At 42.7% G+C, this 25,614-nt stretch overlaps 1 protein-coding gene across 3 annotated transcripts in view; it reads left to right on the forward strand.

Annotated features, from left to right (window-relative positions):
• AGK (acylglycerol kinase) overlaps positions 1-20,619 on the forward strand; it is a 97,013-nt gene extending 76,394 nt beyond the window's left edge. For 2 of the 3 annotated variants that reach the window (XM_040260011.1, XM_040260012.1), the window contains exons 12-16: positions 4,312-4,459; positions 4,905-4,999; positions 15,650-15,720; positions 17,900-17,984; positions 19,336-20,619. In XM_040260011.1, coding sequence (XP_040115945.1) covers positions 4,312-4,459; positions 4,905-4,999; positions 15,650-15,720; positions 17,900-17,984; positions 19,336-19,473 — 537 coding nt within the window. In that variant the 3' untranslated portion in view covers positions 19,474-20,619. Of the gene's footprint in view, positions 1-4,311; positions 4,460-4,904; positions 5,000-15,649; positions 15,725-17,899; positions 17,985-19,335 lie in introns of those variants that run through there. The other variant, XM_040260014.1, reaches the window with a different exon arrangement.
• The last annotated feature ends 4,995 nt before the right edge of the window (positions 20,620-25,614 follow it).

Raw genomic sequence — 25,614 nt, forward strand, 5'->3', positions numbered from 1 at the left:
TTTGTTCACTCAGTCTTACCAAACAAACCTTGAACACAGTGACCTATATCTCATTAATTACTTGCAAGTGTATCTATATTTGTATCGAGAAATGAACTAAAGATTTGTATCTGAATACACCATGAAATTAAAAGATGCTTACTCCTTGGAAGAAAAGTTATGACCAACCTAGATAGCATATTGAAAAGCAGAGACATTACTTTGCCAACAAAAGTCCGTCTAGTCAAGGCTATGGTTTTTCCAGTGGTCATGTATGGATTTGAGAGTTGGACTGTGAAGAAAGCTGAGCTCCGAAGAATTGATGCTTTTGAACTGTGGTGTTAGAGAAGACTCTTGAGAGTCTCTTGGATTACAAGGAGATCCAACCAGTTAATTCTAAAGGAGATCAGCCCTGGGTGTTCTTTGGAAGGAATGATGCTAAAGTTGAAGCTCCAGTACTTTGGCCACCTCATGCAAAGTGTTGACTCATTGGAAAAGACTGATGCTGGGAGGGATTGGGGGCAGGAGGAAAAGGGGACGACAGAGGATGAGATGGCTGGATGGCATCACTGACTCGATGGACGTGAGTTTGAACTCCAGGAGTTGGTGATGGACAGGGAGGCCTGGCGTGCTGTGATTCATGGGGTCGCAAAGAGTCGGACACGACTGAGCTACTGAACTGAACACCTAATCGTATGTGTAATATAGTAGGCTTCAAACAATGCTTTGTGCTTCATACCATGCTTAACCTGCCAAATATGTGTAGAGGTTGCTGCATTGGACAGTCCAAGTATGAGATCATTGCCATCATAGGAGAAAGTTCTATCAGGCTATGCTGTTATAGGCTATACAGTGAAAAATACTGGCATAGAGAGAAACTCAACAATGTATGTGAAAACGCTAATAGAAAAGTCATAGTTATCTTGTACTGCATACCATGTTGAGCGTTTATGCATATGAAAGTAGTATATTTACAGTTTGAATCTGAAAATTGGCAGATGAAGTTTCAATGTAGTCAAGAGTTTGGTTCTATCTAATGTTAACATTCAGAGTATCGAATGGGTTTGAAATTAAAGAAGTAATGTTTGTCCATTGCAAAACATTAGTAAAAGATAGCTCCCTTTACCCAGAGCTATCCAGTTATTCATAACAAAGCCATTAAAGTACTAGGGGTAACCAATCTATGTGATTACTAAAATGAACTTGGAGTGGTGGGGAGCAAGGACTTTCTATGCTAAAGGCAAACTGTGTGAGTAAAATGTATGACTGCTGTTGCTTGGAGGAATAATTTCATTGGTGGAATATTCAGGAAGAAATAGAGTAGCTCTGTATTTAAGTTGTAGAATCTGGGACCATATAAACTGTTTCTATCATTTCAACAGCAGACAGTGATTGCATACCTATTGGGTGGCAAGCCCTGCTGTATAATCGGAATACCGGGTCAAATAAGACAGGTGTCATGCCCTCAAGAAGTGCTCACATGTCAGGAGTGAGGGCCTGGTAAATCAGCAGTTTGGCAAATGCCTGGAGAGAAATAGGAAAGAATAAGATGGAAGCAGAGAGGAGGAGCCTTTACCTCTGACTAAAGGTCAGTAGAGTCAGCCCAGAGAGGGTGACACTTCAGCCAAATTTTGAAAAATTTACAGGACTAGATAAAGGGCATTGCAGGTGCAGGGGTCAGGATGTGTGGAGTCACAGAGGTGTCACACGGTCTTTACTTATGGCCAGCGCAGTGGAATGGCTTGCAGGCTTATGGCAGGTTTTGACATGGGATCTGACCTTTATCATTAAAGCACTAGAGGGTCACTGGATCTTGAGCAGAGGAATGACAGGAGGAGGCTTTCACTTTGGCAAGAAATTGTTTGGCAGCAGTATGCAAGAAACTGGCATTGGTAGTTACAGGCAAAGGCATCAGATAGAAGATTGTTAACACGATCCAGGTGAGGAGAGATGAGGTCTCGACAAGGTGGTAATAGCAAACCCTGACCCCAGAGCATTGACTAAAGAGGCACAATCCTCGAAAGTCAGAAGGAGCAGGGAGTATTCCCAGGTTTCTGGCTCAAGGGGCTAGAGTTTGGTAAGTAGAGTTTTCCATGAATGCTGATAATAGTAGAGTTGGATCACGTTCGTGAAGAAAGGTGAAATTCTGTTTGGCACGTATCGAGCTTAACATTACCGGTGGTACAGACCAGTAAAATCATACAGCTATGACTTAGATCTGGAATTCAGAGATATCTGGGCTGAAGAAATAGATTTAAATGTCGTAAGTGTACGAGTGGCATTGAGCTGTGGGTTTGTTGAAGTTACTGTTGAGAATAGGTGGGCGGGAATAACCATCATTTTAAAGAGCCCGAAATGATGCCCAGAAAATCCAGAGAGAGACTCTGGGAGGAAGTACTGACATAGAAGCCAATGAAAAACAGAACTTCCAAAAGAGCGAGATTTTAAGAAGCAGCATCAAAGAGCAAAATAAAGAGAGGAAAGTAAGGATGCATTGAATCTGGCAACCCCTGCAGGTTTGGTAACGTGTTAGGTGGAGGGGCCGAAGCCAAATTGAAAAAAGTTCAGGAATGAACCAGAGGTAAACACTGGAGGCAGCAGAGCAACTTCTTTAAGAAACCCGACTTTTAAGGAGAGGAGATTAAAAACAGCAGAAGGTACTGAGAAATACGGGTCAGTGGAGCATTCTCTCTCTCTTTTTTTTTTTTTAATTAGAGAACTGTTCATGTGTTTACTCCCTGAAGCAAAAGTAAAAGCGAATGGGAGGAGAGGAGAGAAAGGGCACCAAAAACAATACTGACTCAGCCAAGTCCGTGAGCAAGAGGAAGGGAGTGGATCAAAGCCCTGGACTAGCCCCAGACAGGGGGAGGGACACCTTTTTCGTTGAGACAGGGGAGCAATAAAACAGAGGTCCAGATGAAAACACATTTATAAAGAGATGAGGCAGTTCTCCCTGAGGTCCTTGTATTCTTTCTGAATGGTAGGAAGCAAGGTGATCTTTTGAAAGCGAGGTGGGTGGGGAGTTTGGAAGAAGGATGAAAATAGAAAGGTTTAGAAAGATTATCAAGTGACATAAAAGACCTTAGACCAAGAACTTGTGACATGGGTATGCTCACTTGGGCGGTTGTTTTCCCTGGGTCAGTACTCAGCAGGAGAGCCTCATCTCTCCCTCTGATAATATTGAGCCACGATGTAGAAGTATAGACACCTAGTGACAGATTGATCCAGAACTGAGGCTTTTCAGGGTACATGTTAGAGAAGGAAGACACGAGGGCCGAAAGCAATAGAAGAATGATATAAAATCCACTGTTCACCTGGTTGGTGCTGAGGACAGCTGGAGAGGCCAGGAGCTGGGACTCTCTGAGAGCCCAGTGTGGTTAGAGTCTTCAGGGGCCCCTACTTCATAGCCCTCTCTTCCTCCTCTGACTTTGAACCAAGTTATGAAAACAAAATGCAGAAACAAAGCAGATGGAAATTGACATACTGGCTTTATCAACGTCAGCAAGAGTGAAGGACACAGCGTGGACACGTGGTCACAATCTGATTTTCTCACAGTCCAAATTGAATTTCTCCACTTAAAAGACCTCCATCAGGACAGAGACTGCTAAGTAAGCCCACTGCATGAGGAATCAATGGATGTGTGACTCCGCAGGACTCTGATCACTTCCAGAGAAAGAAGAGAAAAGTTGGGTCTTTCTGGACTTGGGAGGAGTAAGAGATGGAGTGAGAGAAGTCAGAGTTAATTGTTACTGTTTTGTAATTCACCATGTGGAAACTTGAGAAAGGGGAGTGGTTCATCCTGAGGGCCACTGGGCACAAAAATATCAACTGGAAGAATAAGGGAAGTGATTAGATAGTGGGATACCAGGGCTTTAGATTTCTAAGATGGAGTAGTTCTGGGTACTGATAAGACCAGGATGTGGCCATAGAAATGGGTTGCTCTGTAGGTTGGAGGCAATGTCAAGGGCTGAGAGGCTAGGGTATTATTTTAATAATCCTTGAGGACACTGATGAGACCCAGGATGGTACTGGACTTGGGATACCAGGAAGAAGACAGATCTGGAGTGTGAGAATGATGGCCTTTGAAGCAGGAACGAGAAGCCTTGGGCTGGATTTCGAGGCCAGACCAGTGTGGCCTCTGAGTGGAACATGCTTCCCGAAGTGAAGGAAGTATGTGATGCAACTAGATTTCATCAGTCTCATGTTTGTGTTACCGTCTCTAAATGAATGATAAATTTCTTACGGTGTGATTCTATGCTTGTTCATATTGAGAAACTCCAAGAGTTTGTAATTGTGTTGCATGATAAATGTTTTTTTTCCCTTCATTGAAAGGAGTGGCCTCAGATTCATCAAGCCTCAATCTCATACACGGGACCTACAGAGAGACCTCCCAGTGGAGCAGAAGAGACCCCTCCCCGGCCCTCTTTATATAGGAGAATATTACGGAGGCTCGCGTCCTACTGGGCACAACCACAGGGAGGTGAGGAGCCTGGAGACTGGAGGTTGGAAAGCCCTGGACAGCTCAGGACTGCCTGAGGCAGACGCCACACCAGTGTCAGACCCTCCCAGAGTAGGGGAAGCCTGAACTCAGCCCTCGGTGTGCACAGTGCAGGCCCAGACCAGCAGCAGCAGCATCCCGTGAATGGGAATAACAGCCTGTGTCATTCCTGACTCCCAGCGACTCCCTTTCTCTCGCCACCTTTACATTACTGTAGCTGCTTTTGTTGGGTTGGCTCAGGCCTAGAGATTCCATTTTGAACCTGGCTCTCTATCCCGTGTATAAAAAGTATGAGATAAAGAAAATTAAGCCCGGGAGCCCACAGACGGGCTTGGGAGGCCATCTGAGCTGCTGGCAGCTGGCCGTGGGTGGCAGTGCTGAAATGTTCATGGGAGATAACTGACTTGTATCGGATGCATTCACACAGTCCCGCAAGAGGTGAACCCAGAGGTCTGGAAGGAAGTGCAGCTGTCCACCCTTGAGCTGTCCATCACAACGCGGAACAGTCAGCTTGACCTGGCAGTAAGTGTGCTTTTTTTTTTTTAATTATAAAAGCATTTCGGAAAAGTGACAAAGGCTACAGAGGCTGCATGCTCTTCTAGTAACTTGATGTTTTTATTTTTACCCTGTGGGGAGAGAGAGGGGTCAGGAACAAGAGGATGTGGGACGCCTTTGAGGAATAATAGCATGAGAAGAAACAGCTGAGTGAAGTGCCTAAAAGCTTATGGGGTTCGGTCGAGTATCTGTCACCAAGCTTTGTGCCTTGAGAGAACTAAGGGCAAAGGGCCTTTAGCAGTGGAGTTAGTCTACTCCTGTTTGTCACAGGAATCAAAAGTTGCAGAACTTTTACTTGAGTAAACATCTGATATTTTTGTGATTGTATTAAATATATAGATTTAGATCTCCAGGGAAGAAAACTATACACACACACACACACACACACACACACATCTATATTTACATATTTTGTGTGTGTGTATCAGTTCATTTCAATTCAGTCGCTCAGTCATGTCCGACTCTTTGCGACCCCATGAATCACAGCACGCCAGGCCTCCCTGTTCATCACCATCTCCCAGAGTTCACTCAGACTCACATCCATCAAGTCAGTGATGCCATCCAGCCATCTCATCCTGGGTCGTCCCCTTCTCCTCCTGCCCCCAATCCCTCCCAGCATCAGAGTCTTTTCCAATGAGTCAACTCTTCGCATGAGGTGGCCAAAGTACTGGAGTTTCAGCTTTAGCATCATTCCTTCCAAAGAAATCCCAGGGTTGATCTCCTTCAGAATGGACTGGTTGGATCTCCTTGCAATCCAAGGGACTCTCAGGAGTCTTCTCCAACACCACAGTTCAAAAGCATCAATTCTTTGGCGCTCAGCCTTCTTCAGAGTCCAACTCTCACATCCATACATGACCACAGGAAAAACCATAGCCTTGACTAGACGGACCTTTGTTGGCAAAGTAATGTCTCTGCTTTTGAATATGCTATCTAGGTTGGTCATAACTTTTCTTCCAAGGAGGAAGCGCCTTTTAATTTCCTGGCTGCAGTCACCATCTGCAGTGATTTTGGAGCCCCCCAAAATAAAGTCTGACACTGTTTCCACTGTTTCCCCGTCTATTTCCCATGAAGTGATGGGACCAGATGCCATGATCTTCATTTTCTGGATGTTGAGCTTTAAGCCAACCTTTTCACTCTCCTCTTTCACTTTCATCAAGAGGCTTTTTAGCTCCTCTTCACTTTCTGCCATAAGGGTGGTGTCATCTGCATATCTGAGGTTATTAAGATTTCTCCCGGCAATCTTGATTCCAGCTTGTGCTTCTTCCAGCCCAGTGTTTCTCATGATGTACTCTGCATAGAAGTTAAATAAGCAGGGTGACAATATACAGCCTTGACATATTCCTTTTCCTATTTGGAACCAGTCTGTTGTTCCATGTCCAGTTCTAACTGTTGCTTCCTGACCTGCATATAGGTTTCTCAAGAGGCAGGTCAGGTGGTCTGGTATTCCCATCTCTTTCAGAATTTTCCACAGTTTATTGTGATATATGTATATACACTCACAAATATCTATATTTACATATTTTGAGTCCAATCTATTGACATGGACTGTCCAATGTAGTAGCCACTAGTCACAGGTACCTGTTTAAATTAATTACAAAATAAAACTTAAAACTCATTTCTCCTGCTACATGTCAAGTGCCATATGTGGCTAGTAGCTACCATATTGGAAAGCACAAATATAAAATATTTCCACAGTGCAGAGAGTTCTCCTGGAGAGTGCTGATACAGACAATAATGCTAAAAAATATTCTGAAATAAATCAGAGGTTAGCAAACTGGTCTGCTACCTGTTTGCTAGGCTGTTTTACTACAGCCTGCAAGCCAGGAATTGATTTTAAGTTTTTAAATGGTTGGAATAAAGTCAAAAAAGGAATTATATTTTGTGATAGGTGAAAAGTTATACGAACTCAAGTTTCAACATCCATAAGTAAAGTTTTACTGGAACAGAGCTGTGTTCCTCCATATCTGTGTTGTCTGCAGCCACCCTTGTGCTGCAGTGGCAGAGCTGAGTCATTGTGACAGAGACTGAATGGCCCAAAAGCCTAAAACATTTACTCTCTGACCATCCACAGCAAAGGTCTACTGACCCCTGGTCTAGAGGAAACCTTAGTATACTGTTTATGTTAATGAAGATGCCAGCAGGAAGGTTACTCTTAACCATGGACCAATAATACTGTGTTTAGCTTTTAAACAAATAAAAGTAGTATGTTCACAGTTGACCTGGTCAGTCTGAAAATTGGCACATGGAATTGAATGTATGAATGTCGTATGGCGAGTCAGGGAGAGAGGTGCAGTGGGAAGTTTGATTCCAATATTCAAAGCGTACAACTAATGCATGTCTGTTGTATAACATTTGGATCACATAGCTCTTTTCACCTTCTAAATCGATTCCAGTTGGATTAAAAGGTTAAATGTAAAAAAAAAAACAAAACTATGAAAGTACTAGAGTGAAATCTTAAGTGATTATCAATATAAACTTGAGAGGACAAGACTAAACCTGGCACCTGAGGCAACAGTCATATTGATGCATTTGTGTACTTCTAATAAAAAAGAAATAAAAATTTTCATGAAAATTGGGAAAAATATTAGGATGTGATAGACCTGGAATTAATAGCTTTCCTTTATACTAAACTATTATACTAATCAATAAGAGATGGGCAAAGCATTCATATAAACAACAGAGGACAAAAATAGAAATTCACCAAGGAAGTAAACATAAAAAAAAAATCGCTGATATTTACTACATGATAAGCACTGTCCTAAGAATTTTACATAGTGTCAGTGCATGTATTCATCATAACTGTACTATCATGTATCTATCTTAATTTCATAAGTAAAGAAAAATGCTTAATATCAAAGAAATACAAATTAAAATCATAAATATTGAATGGCCGTAAATTAAAAATCATGCTAGTTTTCAGTGTGGGTAGGAAAATGGGCTGTCAGGTATTATTGGAGGGAAGAGAGCTCAGAACACCCTTTCTTCATGACATTGTGGCAGTATATATGAAGCATCTGAAATACAAGCATACCGCTGGCCCTGTTAAGTATATTTCTAAAAATTTATCCATCAAAAACAATCAGATGATCTATAAAGACAAGACAGTCCCTTATTTCTTACATAATGGGATTCTGGAAATGTTGGTGAAAGTGAATGTATTAAGGTTAAAAAATACTCTGTTAAAAAGAAAGATAAGATTTCTAATTATGCATTTCCTTTATGCCCAGTCTCTGATGATATGTATTCCAGTGTTTTGTTCATGTTCTTTAACCTTGTTCTTTGCTCTGATGATTGAATACCAGTGAATGGATTGAGTTCAGCAAGTAGGTGATTGTGGCTCGAGATTAGCTGCATTCAGAATGCCGAAAGCTTTTTATCTTTGTGCCAATTATAAAAGTATATGATCCTGTGCTGCTTATCTCTGGCAGCAGCGCATTCATTTTCTTTTATTCCAAAACCTCTTTGTAAAAATAAAAGCTAATGCAATAAAATATTCAAAGACAATGAAACTGCCATGTAATAGCTCAAAGTGTTCATTTATCATTTAAAAAAAGTCCGTTCAGAGTCTGAAAGCTTTAGGGGTGCAGAATGTTTGAAAATTAGGATCTCTTGTAGAGCTATGTTCACTGTATTTATCATTGCAAAATACATGAAACAAAACTAATCAGGCAACTGATTAAATAGATTTTGATGTGTTGCTCAGTCATGTCCAACTCTGTGCAACCCCATGGATTGTAGCCCCCAGGCTCCTCTGTCCATGGAATTTGAATACTGGAGTGGGTTACTACTTCCTACTCCAATAGATTTTGGTACATGTATTTAAAATGTTCTCTACCAACATGGAAAGATATTTGTTGTATATGTAAATGAAAAACCAGGTAATATGATTTGCATCAAATGATTCCATATATATGTTAAAAAGAAATACTCCCACTTCTAATTGAGTTTTGTGAATGATAGTGTTCAGTTCAGTCGCTCAGTTGTGTCCAACTCTTTGCGACCCCATGAACTGCAGCATGCCAGGCCTCCCTGTCCATCACCAACTCCTGGAGTCCACCCAAACCCATGTCCATCGAGTCGGTGATGCCATCCAGGCATCTCATCTTCTGTCGTCCCCTTCTCCTCCTGCCCTCAATCGTTCCCAGCATCAGGGTCTTTTCAGATGAGTCAGCTCGTCACATCAGGTGGCCAAAGTATTGGAGTTTCAGCTTCAACATCAGTCATTCCAGTGGGCACCCAGGACTGAGCTCCTTTGGGATGGACCTCTTGCAGTCCAAGGAACTCTCAAGAGTCTTCTCTAACACCTCAGTTCAAAAGCATCAATTCTTTGGTGCTCAGCTTTCTTTATAGTCCAACTCTCACATCCATACATGATCACTGGAAAAACCATAGTCTTGACTAGACTGACCTTTGTTGGCAAAGTAATGTCTCTGTTTTTTAATATGCTGTCTAGGTTGGTCATAACTTTCCTTCCAAGGAGTAAGCATCTTTTAATTTCATGGCTGCAATTACCATCTTCAGTGATTTTGGAACCCAGAAAAATGAAGTCAGCCTCTGTTTCCTCATCTGTTTGCCATGAAGTGATAGGACCGGATGCCATGATCTTCGTTTTCTGAATGTTGAGCTTTAAGCCAACATTATCACCCTCCTCTTTCACTTTCATCAACAGGCTCTTTAGTTCTTCTTCACTTTCTGCCATAAGGGTGGTGTCATCTGCATATCTGAGGTCATTGTTATTTCTCCCGGCAATCTTGATTCCAGCTTGTGCTTCCTTCAGCCCAGCGTTTCTCATGATGTACTTTGCACATAAGTTAAATAAGCAGGGTGAGAATATACAGCCTTGATGTACTCCTTTTCCTATTTGGAACCAGTCTGTTGTTCCATGTCCAGTTCTAACTGTTGCTTCCTGACCTGCATACAGGTTTCTCAAGAGGCAGGTCAGGTGGTCTGGTATTCCCATCTCTTTCAGAATTTTCCACAGTTTATTGTGATCCACACAGTCAAAGGCTTTGGCATAGTCCATAAAGCAGAAGTAGATGCTTTTCTGGAACTCTCTTGCTTTTTCCATTATCCAGCAGATGTTGGCAATTTGATCTCTGGTTCCTCTGCCTTTTCTAAATCCAGTTTGTACATCTGGAAGTTCACGGTTCACGTATTGCTGAAGCCTGGCTTGGAGAATTTTGAGCATTACTTTACTAGCATGTGAGATGAGTGCAATTGTGTGGTAGTTTAAGAATTCTTTGGCATTGCTTTTCTTTGGGATTGGAATGAAAACTGACCTTTTCCAGTCCTGTGGCCACTGCTGAGTTTTCCAAATTTGGTGGCATATTGAGTGCAGCACTTTCACAGCATCATCTTTCAGGATTTGAAATAGCTCAACTGGAATTCCATCACCTCCACTAGCTTTGTTTGTAGTGATGGTTCCTAAGGCCCACTTGACTTCACATTCCAGGATGTCTGGCTCTAGGTGAGTGATCACACCATCGTGATTATCTGGATCGTGAAGATCTTTTTTATACAGTTCTTCTGTGTATTCTTGCCACTTTTTCTTAATATCTTCTGCTTCTGTTAGGTCCATACCATTTCTGTCCTTTATTGAGCCCATCTTTGCATGAAATGTTCCCTTGGTATCTCTAATTTTCTTGAAGAGATCTCTAGTCTTTCCCATTCTGTTGTTTTCCTCTATTTCTTTGCATTGATCCCTGAGGAAGGCTTCTTTATCTCTCCTTGCTATTCTTTGGAACTCTGCATTCAAATGAGTATAACTTTCCTTTTGTCCTTTGCTTTTCGCTTCCCTTCTTTTCACAGCTATTTGTAAGGCCTCCTCAGACAGCTATTTTGCTTTTTTGCATTTCTTTTTCTTGGGAAAGGTCTTGATTCCTGTCTCCTGTACAATGTCATGAACCTCCATCCATAGTTCATCAGGCACTCTGTCTATCAGATCTAGTCCCTTAAATCTATTTCTCACTTCCACTGTACAGTGGTTTAGTGGTCTAGTGGTTTTCCTCACTTTCTTCAATTTCAGTCTGAATTTGGCAATAAGGAGTTCATGATCTGAGCCACAGTCAGCTCCTGGTCTTGTTTTTGCTGACTGTATAGAGCTTCATCTTTGGCTGCGAAGAATATAATCAGGCTAATTTTGGTGTTGACCATCTGGTGATGTCCATGTGTAGAGTCTTCTCTTCTGTTGTTGGAAGAGGGTGTTTGCTATGACCAGTGCGTTCTCTTGGCAGAACTCTGTTAGCCTTTGCCCTGCTTCATTCTGTACTCCAAGGCCAAATTTGCCTGTTATTCCAGGTGTTTCTTGACTTCCTACTTTTGCATTCCAGTCCCCTATAATGAAAAGGACATGTTTTTTGGGTGTTAGCTCTAGAAGGTCTTTTAGGTCTTCATAGAACTGTTCAACTTAAGCTTCTTCAGTGTTACTGGTCAGGGCATAGACTTGGATTACCATGATATTGAATAGTTTGCCTTGGAAACGAACATCAGAGGTAAGGAGCAGCTGCTATGCTTTGCTGGAGCAGCCGTGAAGAGAGACCCCATGTCTAAGGTAAGAGAAACCCAAGTAAGACAGTAGGCACTGAGAGAGGCGATCAGAAGGCAGACAGACTGAAACTACAATCACAGACAACTAGCCAGTCTGATCACACGGAGCACAGCCTTGTCTAACTCATGAAACTAAGCCATGCCATGTGGTGCCACCCAAGACGGGCGGGTCATGGTGGAGAGGACTGACAGAATGTGGTCCACTGGAGAAGGGAATGGCAAACCACTTCAGTATTCTTGCCTTGAGAACCCCATGAACAGTAGGAAAAGGCAAAATGATAGGATACTGAAAGAGGAACTCCCCAGGTTGGTAGGTTCCCAATATGCAACTGGAGATCAGTGGAGAAATAACTCCAGAAAGAATGAAGGGATGGAGCCAAAGCAAAAACACCACCCAGTTGTGAATGGGACTGGTGATGGAAGCACGGTTCAATGCTGTAAAGAGCAATATTGCATAGGAACCTGGAATGTTAGGTCCATGAATCAAGGCAAATTGGAAGTGGTCAAACAGGAGATGGCAAGAGTGAACGTCGACATTCTAGGAATCAGCAAACTAAAATGGACTGGAATGGGTGAATTTAACTCAGATGATCATTATATCTACTCCTGTGGGCAGGAATCCCTTAGAAGAAATGGAGTAGCCATCATAGTCAACAAAAGAGTCCGAAATGCAGTACTTGGATGCAATCTCAAAAACGACAGAATGATCTCTGTTCATTTCCAAGGCAAACCATTCAATGTCACGGTAATGATGGAGGGTGAAGCTCTAATTTTGTCTTCCTTCCATATAGAAAGCCAGTTGTCGAAGCATCATTTATTGAAATGTGCCCCACCCCTCCCCCTCTCCCACTGATCTGCAGTAAACCTGTCATACATTAAGAATTTGTATACATGGAGGTGTTCCTAAGTCTACTCTGTTGCTTTATTTTTCTATATTTGTACTAGTACTATGCTTGTCTTAATTATTAGTTTCAGAGTAAGTCCCTCTGTTTTTCTTCTTAAAGGGTTTCTTGGCTATTCTTGGCTCTTTGACTTCAATAAATCTCTTAGAATGTTTGTTCTGCATAAATATCTGTTATAAAATCGATCAGGATTCCATTGAACCTGTAAATCAATTTGAGGAGAAATGACATTTTCTACAACATTGACTCTTCTGTTATATAAACATGGCATATCTCTTCATTTATTTAAGCTTTTAATGTCTTTCAGTGAAGTTTTATAGTTTTCTTTAACATTTTGTCTTGCTGAGTAGATTCTTGGTTATCTTAATTTTTAACATTGTTGTAAATAGTGTCTTTTAAAATGTCATTTTTTAACTGATTTAGTAGATGGTCATGTAATTGATTTTTTTATATTGATGCTATACCAGCAACCTACAATTCTTATCATGTTTATGGATTCCTTTAGATTTTCAATAGATTCAGTCATGCCAACTGCAAATGGTGCAGTTGATATGATTTTTTTCCTTTCAAATACTTAACCTTATAACCTTTTGCTTGTCATATTGGCTAGGACCTCAGTATTGGGTTGAACAGAAGCAGTATCGGCAGGAGTCCTTGTCTCATTCCTAATTTAGAGAAAAAGGCTTTACTGCTTCATTCTTTAATTTGATGGGTTTTTTTTAGATAGATAGCCTTTATCAGATTAAGGAAGTTCCCTTCCATTCCTATCCTAGTTTGCCAAGAGTTTTTATCATGAGTGGTTATGTAATTTTATCAAGTACCTTTTCAGCCACTACTGAGATAAGGCTTTCTCACTGAATTTGTCGTATTACAATACATTGATTTCCACACTTGCACACTTTACAAAAGTCAACTCCTAGACTCGTATGTATATCCACTTGGCCCTTTTGATGTCTCATATACATTTCAGTCTTGGCATGTCCTGAGCTCCTGATCTTCCCTCCCACCCCTTGAAAACTGCCTTATTCTCACTCTTCCTCCAGTGCAACTGATTCTAATTCCATTCTTTTAGTTGTTCAGGCCAGACATCTTGGATACTCCTTGTCCACACCTGAAACCTCTGAGGAAATCCTAGTGGCTTCACCTTCTGTTAATGAATATTGCCAGCACGTCACAGTCTCCCCTGCCAACTGTTCCAAGCCAGGGTCATATTTTAGCCCAATTATTACAATAGGTTCCTAAGTGGTCTCCCTGCCCCTTTCTCGCTCCTCTAAACACAGTATCCAGAGAGATCCTTTAAAAAAAAGCACATCATATTTCTCTGCCTTAGACCTTCCAGTGGCTTTTTGCTGCACTCAGCCTAATGGCCAGCTTCCTTGCAGGGCTGTCCAGTGTCTGTCCTCCCTGATCTTCCCTACTCCTGTCTCTTTTCCCTCTGTGCTCCAGCCATGCCAGCTCCATGCTATTGTTTCCCATGTCAGACCTGCTCCCACCGAAGGCCCCTGCCCTGCCAGTATCCTTTGTGTGGATTGCGTGTCCCTAGACCAGTGGTTCTCAAAGTGTGGGCCTTAGATCAGCAGCATTAGCATCGCTTGGGACCTTTTAACAATGAAGGTTCTTGGGACCCACCCCAGATCTATTGAACTGTAAGCTCTGAGAATGGGGCTGAGTCTGAATTTAACAGCCACCCTGATGACAGTTCTTAAAGCTTGCCCTGGGTTTCCACAGTTCCTATACCTTCTTCAGGTGTCTGCTTAGAGGTTACCTCGTCAATGAGGCATACCTGGACTCCTCTTTAAAAATGCCACCAACATCACCTTTTATCTCACTTTTATAATGTACTCATAATATTTCTAATATACTCTATACCATTTATGCTAATATGCATACTCTCCAGCTTACTATTTTTATACTGGTATACTCTAGCATACTTCTAATATCTGTGATCATTTATTACTTTATTATGGTTGTGTTTTGTTCATCCCTTTCACTGTCTGGTAGAATGTAGGTTCTTTGTAGGCAGAAATGTTCGTGTTTCTGGTTCATTGAGGGGACCCTAGCACTTAGAAAAGTTCATGGTACAAAGATGACAATAAGTCGTTTAGTAAGAGATGACTTTAGAGCAGTTATCCCTCTGTTTTGTAATTCCTGGTTGAGATGTGAAGTTGTGGTTTGGTTGAGCCCTTTAATCTTGGGCAAAGGGCTGACAGCTTGCAGAGACCTGGGGATGACCCTGGGGCTATGAATTTTGAACCTTTCCAAAAAGAACAAAATTCTATTTGAAGCAGACCCAGAAGGATTGGGATTGATTTATAGAGGGCCAGATTGTATTGTTCGCTACCAACTGGTAGTAAATTTCGGGGGTGGCCAAAGAACCAAGGCTGTTTTTTTATAGTCACTTCCTTGTAGCTTAGTTCTTCCAGAACATTCTGCGGTTGGGAATGCAGTGTTTTAAAAACATTTGTTGTTTAGTCACTGAGTCATGTCCCACTTTTTTTGCGACCCCTTGGGGACTGTAGCCTGCCAGGCTCCTCTGTCTATGGGATTTCGCAGGCAAGAATACTGGAGAGGGTTGCCATTTGCTCCTTCAAGGGATCTTCCCAACCCAGGGATTGAACCCACAACTCCTGCATTAAAAACACTTCCATTTCATGGTATAAATGGATTGCTGCTCTTCAATTCTCATCACTCACTAGGTCTGCATGTAGAGAGTTAAAAAAAAAAAAAATCCAGATACTTCTGCACACCAAGAAGCCGATCAAGCTGGTGTGGTGTGATGCTGACATACAGTGAGGATGGAGACTTGCTGGGAGAGAGGCTTGACAGGGAGGGGACCCTGGAGACTGTAACAGTTGTGATTATCAGCAAGCAACAGAACTTGACCAACCTCCAAACCTGAGTTTTTACCTAGCTTATGTATATAGTTAAAAAAAAAAAAAAAGCAAGCAAGCAATGGAGATGAATTTTATGGTATGTAAATTATGCTTCAATAAAGGTCTTAATGTAAAAAGGAAGAAAAAGGACTGAAAATATACTCAGGATTAAGTCATTCAAAGTCAAGTCCCTTCTGTAATACACAGCTCCAACCACAACCCTCAAAGGCTAAGAGGGCAACAGGGTCCATAGGCCAAAATGCAGAGCATTAACATTAGTTTTCCTAACTTTTCAGAGCAAAGAAGACTTTATGAACATCTGCATGGAACCCAACACCATCAGCAAAGGAGACTTCATCACTATAGGGTAGGTGGACTGGGGTTTGTAGGCTGGGAAGCTTTAAGTAGCTTGTGTTTTCAAACTTTACCAATCCGAGCGCCCACGAAGTCCAAGCAGAGATCTCACTGGAGACTTGCGTGGTTTGGGAGCTGTAGCACGCTTGTGTTTTTTGGGTTGGCATGTGGAGTGCGTGTCTCCTAGCTTGGCCTTCCGCTTGCATTTTGGGAAGATCAGAGTTTGGGAGCTGTCTTGGTCTTTTGACTGAAATGACAGGAGTCAGTATAGCATGGTATCCTGCCCAGAATTTTGGCCTCAGGGTCAGAACCACTGGATACAAACCTTGACTTTGCCACTCACTGGCCTCATGATCCTTTACCTTCCCTGAATCCTGGAGTGGAACAACATAATTGCTTCTCTCTCTCAGGGCTGTTTTTGAGTCTCATATGAGAGACTGTGTGGGCAAAGTCTTTTATCAGCGTGAAGTACCATCAGTTACCATTCATGTCAGCTCACCTTGCCTCTTCCCGGAGCATTAATGAAAAGGTATTGAGTACCTTGGACATTTTCCAGACTTTTTTCCCTTTTCCACTACAAAATACCCTCCCAAGTCCTGTCGTGATTTGTTAAGCCGTACCTCTGCCAGAGTTTTATTGGTTAAGGATGCTCTCAGCCTTCCGCCAGACTTCAGAGCAACTGAGAAGGCTGTGTGTTACCATGCCAACTGAAATCTGCTCCATTTGTTTCTGAACTCTGTCTCAGAGCTCCCTCTCGCGCCCACGTGAGGGTTAGATGTTGCTGCTGCAGCGGCCGGGTCTCCATGGCTACCTCATTCCCTGTGCCAGCACCGGCAGCACAGTGTCTTTGCTCAGTTTGTGTTGTTCTTGCCTTGGGTACCAGTTCTTCAGATGCTGAAGAGCTGCTTCTGCAGCTATTTGATTTACTTGCTGTAACTATAGTAAAAGGGAGAAAGGGAAAAGTCTGTCTTCTCCTACGAAGGGTCCAGAAGCTACACAGTGTCCCACAAGCCTGTGGGACCAGCTATATTCGAATCGCCTTCATAATGCTGACATCCAAAATCAGAAGGAAAAGCTGATGATATTGCTTAAATTAGACAAGTCATTTTGGTGCATGTGGTTCCTGTCATTTGCAGCAGCGGCAGTAACATAGTTTCCTTTTGGTCTCTACGGGAAGTGAAATCAAGTCATGTCAGCTTCCTCTGAATATCTGATTAGAACACTGTAAAGTTGCTTTAGAAAACCAATGATGTTTAATCAAAAGAATTACTATTGTTAATTAATGATAAAGTGAAGTGAAAGTCGCTCAGTCGTGTCTGACTCTTTGCAACCCCATGGACTCTACAGTCCATGGAATTACTATACAGTTCATGGAATTCTTCAGGCCAGAATACTGGAGTGGGTAGCCTTTCCCTTCTCCAGGGGACCTTCCCAACCCAGGGTTTGAACCCAGGTCGCCTGCATTGCAGGTGGATTCTTTACCAGCTGAGCCACCAGGGAAGCCCAAGAATACTGGAGTGGGTAGCCTATCACTTCTCCAGCAATTAGTGATAAAGATGGACTAATTTTCTTAGATTTCGCTTTTACCCATTTCCCACTGACTCTGACTAGCTGCAGGGTGTGTATACATGAGGGGGTGTGTGTGTGTGTGTAGAGAGAGGCTAATAGTTTTATTCCAAAGCCATGTAGTCAAGGTCAAGATGCAGTATTCTAAGTAGACTGTTTATTTCAATACGGAGAATCATACAAAAACTGCTAAGGTTGGTTGTTCATATAAATCCATCTAGTTTAAATTAAAATAAATTTTCTCTTGCAAGTAATAGACTCACAAGAAGTACCAAATATCAAAAGTTTAGTACTTTTTTCTAAAGTATTTCATTTCATTCCAGTTTTTAAACTTAGGATTTTTAAATAGCCCAAGAATTAGGTATACATGGAACTACTTAAAGATCAGTGAGAGAAAAATCAGTCTTCATGCACAGTTCTCTGCAATAAATAAGCCTTCTCAATCTAGAATGTATCTCAACACTAAGCAAGAAGCACTGGGGGAAAAATTATTCACAGAACCCCATGGTTCAAGAGACCATGAGTCCATGTATTTGACTTTACCCAAAGACGTGCAGAACTTGCTTTGTTCTGGCAGTTGAATGCAGTTTCCAAGTTTCCAAGGTTGCTTTTTCCTGTACCAACAGAAGTAAAAAGGTGAGAGACCCCAAGCTGCATGTTGAGGGCACCGAGTGTCTCCAAGCCAGCCGCTGCACTCTGCTTCTTCCAGAGGTGAGCAGGGGTGAGCTGCCCTACAGCTTCTGGTCTTTTCCTCTTTAGTCTTCCTTTCTGGTTTTCTCCTCCCTCCTTCCTATTAACAGACCCTTCCTTAGGTCCCTCATACATGCTGAGTGCTGTGCCGGGCTCTGGGTTATATTAAGGGAGACCTGAAAAGATGGCAGAAAAGCCCATTCTGAGTCACAAGTTTAGAGTTTGGCTCCTGAAGACTTCCACTGTTGTCAAGCCAAGGTTCTGTAAAATGATCCTTCAGTCTCCTGAGCTTTTATTTTTCTGAATGTAAATTATGCGAATGGTTACTATAACAACCCACAGAATTCTCCAGTTTGCAAACGTTCATAGTGAATTCTAGCTTCACATTCAAAACAAAACAAAACAAAACAAAAAACGATCTGGAAGCGTTTTCAGGATGGCAGTAAATTTTTCTGTACTGGGAAATGCCAAGCCATGTGGAATAACCTATAAGTGGGGAAAAAAAGTTACTACAGATGGCCTCTGAAGACTTGGATGTGGTGGTCAAAAAGGAGTGTAGGTAAAACAGAAGGTGTCCCCATAGTGGCTGGTACCATAGTTTGAACGCAGCAAATGTTGAATTAAACGCATGAGTTATGGAAGGGTTTTCTAGAATTTGTAATGTTAATGGTGCTATACCTTAGGTGTAAAGGTATAAAGGTGCTGTACCTTAGGTGTAAAGGTAAGCGAGTCCTAAAGAACAACCAAGAAAATAATCAAGTGGCTGTAATGGCTTTCCTAAGAGAACTGGCTGTGTTACTCACTTTTGGGCAAGATTAGGGCCGAGAAGGACATACACATCTTATGTGAATTCCTTAAAGATATGACAGGACCCCGTCTTTTCAATAAGCATTTGAAAATGATAACCTTGTTTCACAAATCCCAAAATACTCTGGGAGGAGGCAGAGGCCACTTAAACCTTTTTCATGGTGGTGAAGTGAGGTGAAAGTCGCTGAGTCTTGTCCGACTCTGTGACCCCATGGACTATACAGTCCATGGAATTCTCCAGGCCAGAATACTGGAGTGGGTAGCCTTTCCCTTCTCCAGGGGATCTTCCCAACCCAGGGACTGAACCCAGGTCTCCTGCATTGCAGGCGGATTCTTTACCAACCCAGCTATGAGGGAAGCCCCCCTATTTCCAGAACCAGTCCTGTGTCTGACACAGGCCCTGCAAGCTCTTTTTAAAGAACATTAAGCTAAATCCTCAGAGAGGATGCGGTTTTCCCTAACAACCTGCCCAGATGCTCAGAGTGATGACGAATCCCAGCCAGCTGTGGGCACGAGCTGTTCTGAGAGTCCTCTTCCCCCACGCTTCCACCCCTCCTCCACACAGGGCACAGGGGGCGCCTTCAGCATCGACAGTGAGGAGTACGAAGCGATGCCCGTGGAGGTGAAGCTGCTGCCCAGGAAACTGCAGTTCTTCTGTGACCCTCGCAAGAGGGCTCAGCTGCTGCAGAGCCTGGCCCAATGAGCAGGCGGCAGGTGGGCGCCCGAGACTGCACTTTAGGCCACCCTGGGACCAAAAGGGAACCAAGGCCTCCCCTGTCCCTCGCAGTGTTGTCAGAGGACCCCCAAGGGCCGGTGCACGGCAAGTAGCACCTCTCCCACCCCCCCAACCCCCGTCCCCTTCTCAGTGCTTCCCAGGTTTGCAGCCAGCTTCCCAGCAGCGCATGCTCGACTCCGCTGTGATGGCCGGTCCCCCGTGAAGACCGCTTTTCCTAAGACTAGTTCCAGGAAATCCCCACCCGCAGTGGCCAGAGAAGGGCTCGACCTCAACAGCGCCCCCTAGTGGGGAGTAGGATCCTCCTCTGCGCTGGGTCCCGCGGCCGCCCTGGGACCAGGGAAGCAAGCCACCTGCTTTCCCGCCACTCTGCCTGTTCCCAGGCCCTTCCGCCGGTGCTGCGACTTGGTGAGCTCCGACTCCGCTTCTTTCAGTTTACTCTGCCCAAGCAAAACACATAGGGGGAGGTGTGTCCCTCTTCAGCCATGGCTGAAATACTGTCAAATACTCTTCTCTCCCACCCCTCCCCCCCAGTCCTGCTTCTGAAATGTCGGTTTGCCCCGAGAACCACCTAGGGTGCATGTTGAAAATTGACTTAGTTGGGGTCCAACCCGGATTTAGTAACTCGGTCTGGAGGGCGGAGCCCAGGAATCTGCACTTTTTAAAAGGCGGGCCACCCTCCCCAGGTGGTTCTACTAGGAGAGGTCCTCCGAACTGAATGGGACGGTCTTGTAAAGCAGCGGTCCACAGACACTGTTATTCTGCTCATGTACGTCCTAAAAGTATTGTGAAAAATCATGTAACCCTTCGCAGTTTTAAATTGACAGCTAAAAATTTTCATGGTAAGTTAGTTGCCAAAGTACATACTTTGTAGTGTCATGTAAATATTGATATTTTAAAATAAAACTGTTACATCAGTCTTTTAAACATTGTCAGTGTAATTGAGATAGCAATTTCACACTCATCATCCATTTACAAAAATAAACTAATAAGTTGTTTAGTCATTGAAAAATGCCGATTTTTCTTACGTGTATTTCCATACCACTTTCTGCAAAGAATGCTATCATAAGGTAATGTTTTTATGCTTGAAAATTTTTTTATTGGAACTATCTTCTTGCCAACAAAAAATATAAATGGAAATAACTTTTTTAGTTTAAGTGTCAGTTAACTTGAAAAAGAATAAATGTTATAAATTATTGAAGTACAATTGATATTATAAATTTTTGAAAATTAAAAATTAACATTTTATTAGACTGCTCTTTATTCTGAGTTGATTTATTGAAAAACACTTTTGTTTGTTTAACTCAAGTTTTTGTATTTTTATTTTATATAGTAGTAGTGTTGATTACAGTGTTGTTTCAGGTATATAGCAAAGTGATTCGGTTATGCAGATATGTGTATCTATTTTGTTTCAATTCTTTTTCCATTAGGTTATTACAGAGTGTTGATCAGAGTTCCCAACCAACATTAGGTCCTTGTTGGTCTTCTGTTTTAAATATAGCAGTGTGTACATGTTGAGCCCAAACTCCTAATCTGTGCTCCCCACCCACCTTGCTGGTAACAGTAAGTATGTTCTTTGGGTCTGTGTTTTGTAAATAAGTTCATTTGTGTTTTCTTATTTCATATGATATTTCTTTGTCTGACTTATTTCACTTAGTATGATAATCTCCAGGTCCACCCATGTTGCTGCAAATGATATTATTTTATTCTTTTTAACGGGCAGTAATTCTACTGTATGTACCACATCTTCTTTTACCTATTCATCTGGGCACAGACACTTAGGTTGCTTCCATGCCTTGGCTATGGTAAATAGCACTGCAGTCAACACTGGGCTGCATGTATCCTTTCCAGCCACGTTTTTCTCCAGATACACGCCCAAGAATGGGATTGTAGAATCATGTGATAACTTTAGTTTCTTAAGGAACCTCCACACTGTTTTCCATAGCAGGTATACCAGTTTGCATTCCCTCTGACAGTATAGGAGGGCCCCCTTTTCTCCACACACTCTTCAGCACTCATTATTTGTAGACTTCTTGATGATGGCCATTCTCGGTGGTGTGAGGTGATGTCTCATGACAGTTTTGATTTGCATTTCTCTCTAATTAGTGATGCTAAGCATCTTTTTAGGTGTTTCTTGGTCATCTGCATGCCTTTTTTTTAGGTCTTCTGCCCATTTTTTTGTGGAGAAGGAAATGGCAACCCACTCCAGTATTCTTGCCTGGAGAATCCCATGGACGGAGCAGTCTGGTGGGCTACAGTCTACAGGGTCGCAAGAGTCAGACATAGCTGAGCGACGGAGTCACATGAGCTGTTTATAAATTTTGAAGATTAATCCCTGTTGTTCAGCTCCTTTGCAAATATTTTCTTCCATTTCCGTGGGTAGCCTTTGCACTTTGTTTACGGCTTCCCTTCCTCTTCTCTCATGATTTGATGACTAACTTTAGTATTGTGTTTGGTTTCCTTTTTCTGTGTGTGGTATCTATTGAGGTTTTCCTTTTGCCGTTATCATGAGGTTTTGATACAGCAGTCTATATACACATGATTGTTTTAAGTTGGTAGTCTTAATTTCTAATGCATTTGTGCTCTCCTTGCGATTTCTGGTTTTGATATATCTGGAATATTTGCATCATTTACAGATGATTTCCTACCTTTACTGTGTGTTTGCCTTTACTGGTAAGCTTTTCCATTTGCAGTTTTCTTGTTTCTAGTGGTGGCCTTTTCTGCCTAGAGAAGTTCCTTTGGCATTTGTTGCAAAGCTGGTTTGGTGGTGCTGAATTCTCTTAGCTTTTGCTTGTCTGTAAGGCTTTTGATTTCTCTGTCAAATCTGAATAACGAGCCTTGGTAGAGTATTCCTGGTTGTAGGTTCCCTCTCATCACTTTAAATATATTGTGCCATTCCCTTTGGCCTGAAGAGTTTCTGCTGAGAAATCAGCTGCTAAACTTACGGGAATTCCCTTGTATGCTGTTACATTTCTCTTGTTGATTTTAATATTTTTCTGTCTTTAATTTTTGTCAATTTGATTACTATGTGTCTTGGTATGTTCCTTCTTGGGTTTATCCTGCCTGGGACTCTGTGCTTCCTGGACTTGAGTGTGTGTTTCCTTTCCCATGTTAGGGAAGTTTTCAGTTATTATCTCTTTAAATATTTTCTTGGGTCCTTTCTCTTCTCCTATGGGACCCCTAGAAGGCAAATGTTGTTGCATTTAATGTCCCAGAGATCTCTTAAATTGTCCTCATTTCTCCTCATTCTTTTCATTATTCTGACCCACGGCAGTGATTTCCACCATTCTGTCTTCCAGCTCATTCATTCTTCTGCCACCGATTCCTTCTAGTGTATTTTTCATCTGTTGTTGTGTTCATCCTTTTTGTTCTTTAAATCTCCATGGTCTTTGTTAGGTGCCTCTTGTATCTTCCTGGTCTGCGCCTCCATTCTTCGTCTGAGGTCTTGGCTCGTCTTTACCATCGTTCCTCTGAACCCTCTTTGAGGTAGACTGCCAGTCTCTACTTCGCCTAGTTCTTCTGGGGTACCTCATTTTGTCTGATTTTCTGTGATTGTGGCTTCCATTCTTCAGGCTGTAGGACTATAGTTCTTGCTGCCTGCCCCTGGCAGGTGCAGCTATCCAAGAGGCTTATGCAGGCTTCCTGGTGAGAGAAACTGGTACTTGCCCGCAGTGGGTGGAGCTGGGTCTTGTCCCTCTGGTGGGCAGGGCTATGTCAGGGACTGTTTTCATCAGGCAGCTGTTTTCTCAGGATTTTAAGCAGGCTGTCTGTTGCTGAGTGGAGCTGTGCTCCTGTCCTGCTGGTTGGTTGGCTTGAGGTGTCCTAGTACTGGCTGTTGGGTGGGGCCAGGTCTTGGTGAGAAAATGGGGGCATCCAAGAGGGCTCACACCAATAAGTGTTCCCTAGAACTATCACAACCAGTGTCCTTGTCCCTGCAGTGAGCCACAGCTGCCCCCCTGCCTCCACGACCCTCCAATCCTAGCAGGTTAGGTCTGGCCTAATCTCTTATGAGGTCACTGCTTTTTTCCCCTGAATCCTCATGTATCTGAGACTCTGTACCCTCCAAGAGTAGAATTCCTACAGTCAAACCCCACTGGCCTTCAAAGCTGGATTCTCTGGAGCCACCACCTCCTGTCGCCAGACCTCCAGGCTGGGGAGCCCTTTGTGGGGCTCAGAACACTCGCTCTTGGGGGAGACCATCTATGGTGTATTTTCCAGTTTGTGGGTCCCCACCTGGTTCATATGGGATTTGATTTTATCTTGATTGTGCCCCCTACCGTCTTATTGTGGCCTCTTTGGATGTAGCATATCCTTTTTGGTAGGTTCCAGCCTGTGTTTTATTGTTGATGATTGTTCTGCAGTTAGTTGTGATTCTGGTGTTTCTGTAAGATGTGAGCTCACACCCTTCTACACTGCCATTGTGTCTCCTCCCAAAGGCATGTTATTTACAGCTGAGACGGTGTTTAACATTATAGATGTAAATAGATAAATAAGCAGATGGGATAGAAAGATTCTGTTATGCAACTCAAAGAACTGCATGACATTGTCATATCAAAAATAATAGTGATATATCAGCTTAAACGCTTAATTAGATAGATCCTCCTTTAGTTTGTTGAAAGCAGAGAACTAGACAGTACTGGCCTTGCCATAGATTTGTTAGCCAGTCATTATAATGACTTTGGTGCCCCTGAGGTTTTTATACTACAGAGGGCAATGCACTGCAATAAGGTGGATGAGACCTAAGGCACTTAAAAAAAAAAAAAAAACATAGGAAAAGGGGAAGAAGAATTGGCAGGCTTCTCAGGCAGATCAGTTTTAGGACAGTGCATGTATTTGCACCCACGGACCTTGTGGAGAGAGAAGACCACATGCTTAAAGGATTACAAAGCAGCTATGACAAGACCAGGACAGGCAGCTTAAAAAGCACATAAACTAATGCTTACCTGTTAACCTCTGTGTTCTTCAGAGTGGTGTTAAAAGCTGTAGTTTTGCAAAAACTAATGAAACAAAGCAGATGGGTCCAAATGTGCTGGGGAAGGGGTGCTGTGGTCTGAGAAAATACAGTCTCTACGTGAGCCCAGAGAATCTGGCATATACTGGTTGTATAATACAGTGCAAAAGACCAGCACAGAATCTTGACTACCAGCAGGTATGTGTTTATTTAGCGATTCTAACTTTTCTATAGAAATAATGGAACATAGGATTGGGAAGGATATTTAATTCAGATTAGTGTCTATTCATTTTTAAATGTAGATACGTCCTAGTTCAGATTTTGTTTTCTTGATTCAGGCTTTTAACTGAGAACACAGTTGCCTTATCATCTACTGCCTTCCTGCCATTGTCCTTCTGTATAAGGTCCACGTAAAGGATGTCTGTCGCAACTATGACAGACTCTCCCAAGTCAGCCAGACCTGAACGCAAAGGGTCCAGTGAGAACCCGAGTTCCCCGCCCCCGCCTTCTATTTGTACAAACCTTATGTCAGACGAATGTCACTGAAAAACCAACAGCATTTTTATTCAAAACAGCAGAGGTTTTATATTAAATATAGCTTAGTATAAAGTCTTTTGCTCGACCCCACAGCCAATGTGTATGCATGGTTATAATTAGTGTGTGCCAGTGCTTTACACACACAACTGATTAGCTGTGTTCTCACCCGAGGAGCTAGGTAATATGTGGTCGCGTCACTTGGAAGGTAGGAACCTGGCTTAGAACAGAGAGATAACAGTGTTAGGAATTGACTCTATACTGCCTTAAAATAAGTAACTGCCCAAAAGGTTAAAAGACAGACGTGTGTGTACATCTCAGTATATAATGTTTTAAAGTGAACTTTAGTAGGAAGAAGATGTGAAACAAAAAGGCTTTGGTCTGAGTGGGGTCCTCCTCCAGAAGTCGCCTGATGTGACTGAGAGCACGCAGTCTTGACTTTTTGACGGAATGGGGATGGTTACTCCCAGCTTCGGTTTCCCTTACCTGGGGAGTGTGTATCCAGACCGCAGCCTCGAGGAGGACAGGCCTCTGCAGCCTCCGTCATCACCCTAAGTGAGGTCAGCACCATACGCTCTGCTCATGCCCGCGGCTGCTGCTCCTTCCTATCACAAACCACCTTTCTC

The sequence above is a fragment of the Oryx dammah genome, unplaced genomic scaffold (genome assembly GCF_014754425.2).
Source record: "Oryx dammah isolate SB20612 unplaced genomic scaffold, SCBI_Odam_1.1 HiC_scaffold_18, whole genome shotgun sequence".
NCBI lineage: Eukaryota > Metazoa > Chordata > Mammalia > Artiodactyla > Bovidae > Oryx > Oryx dammah.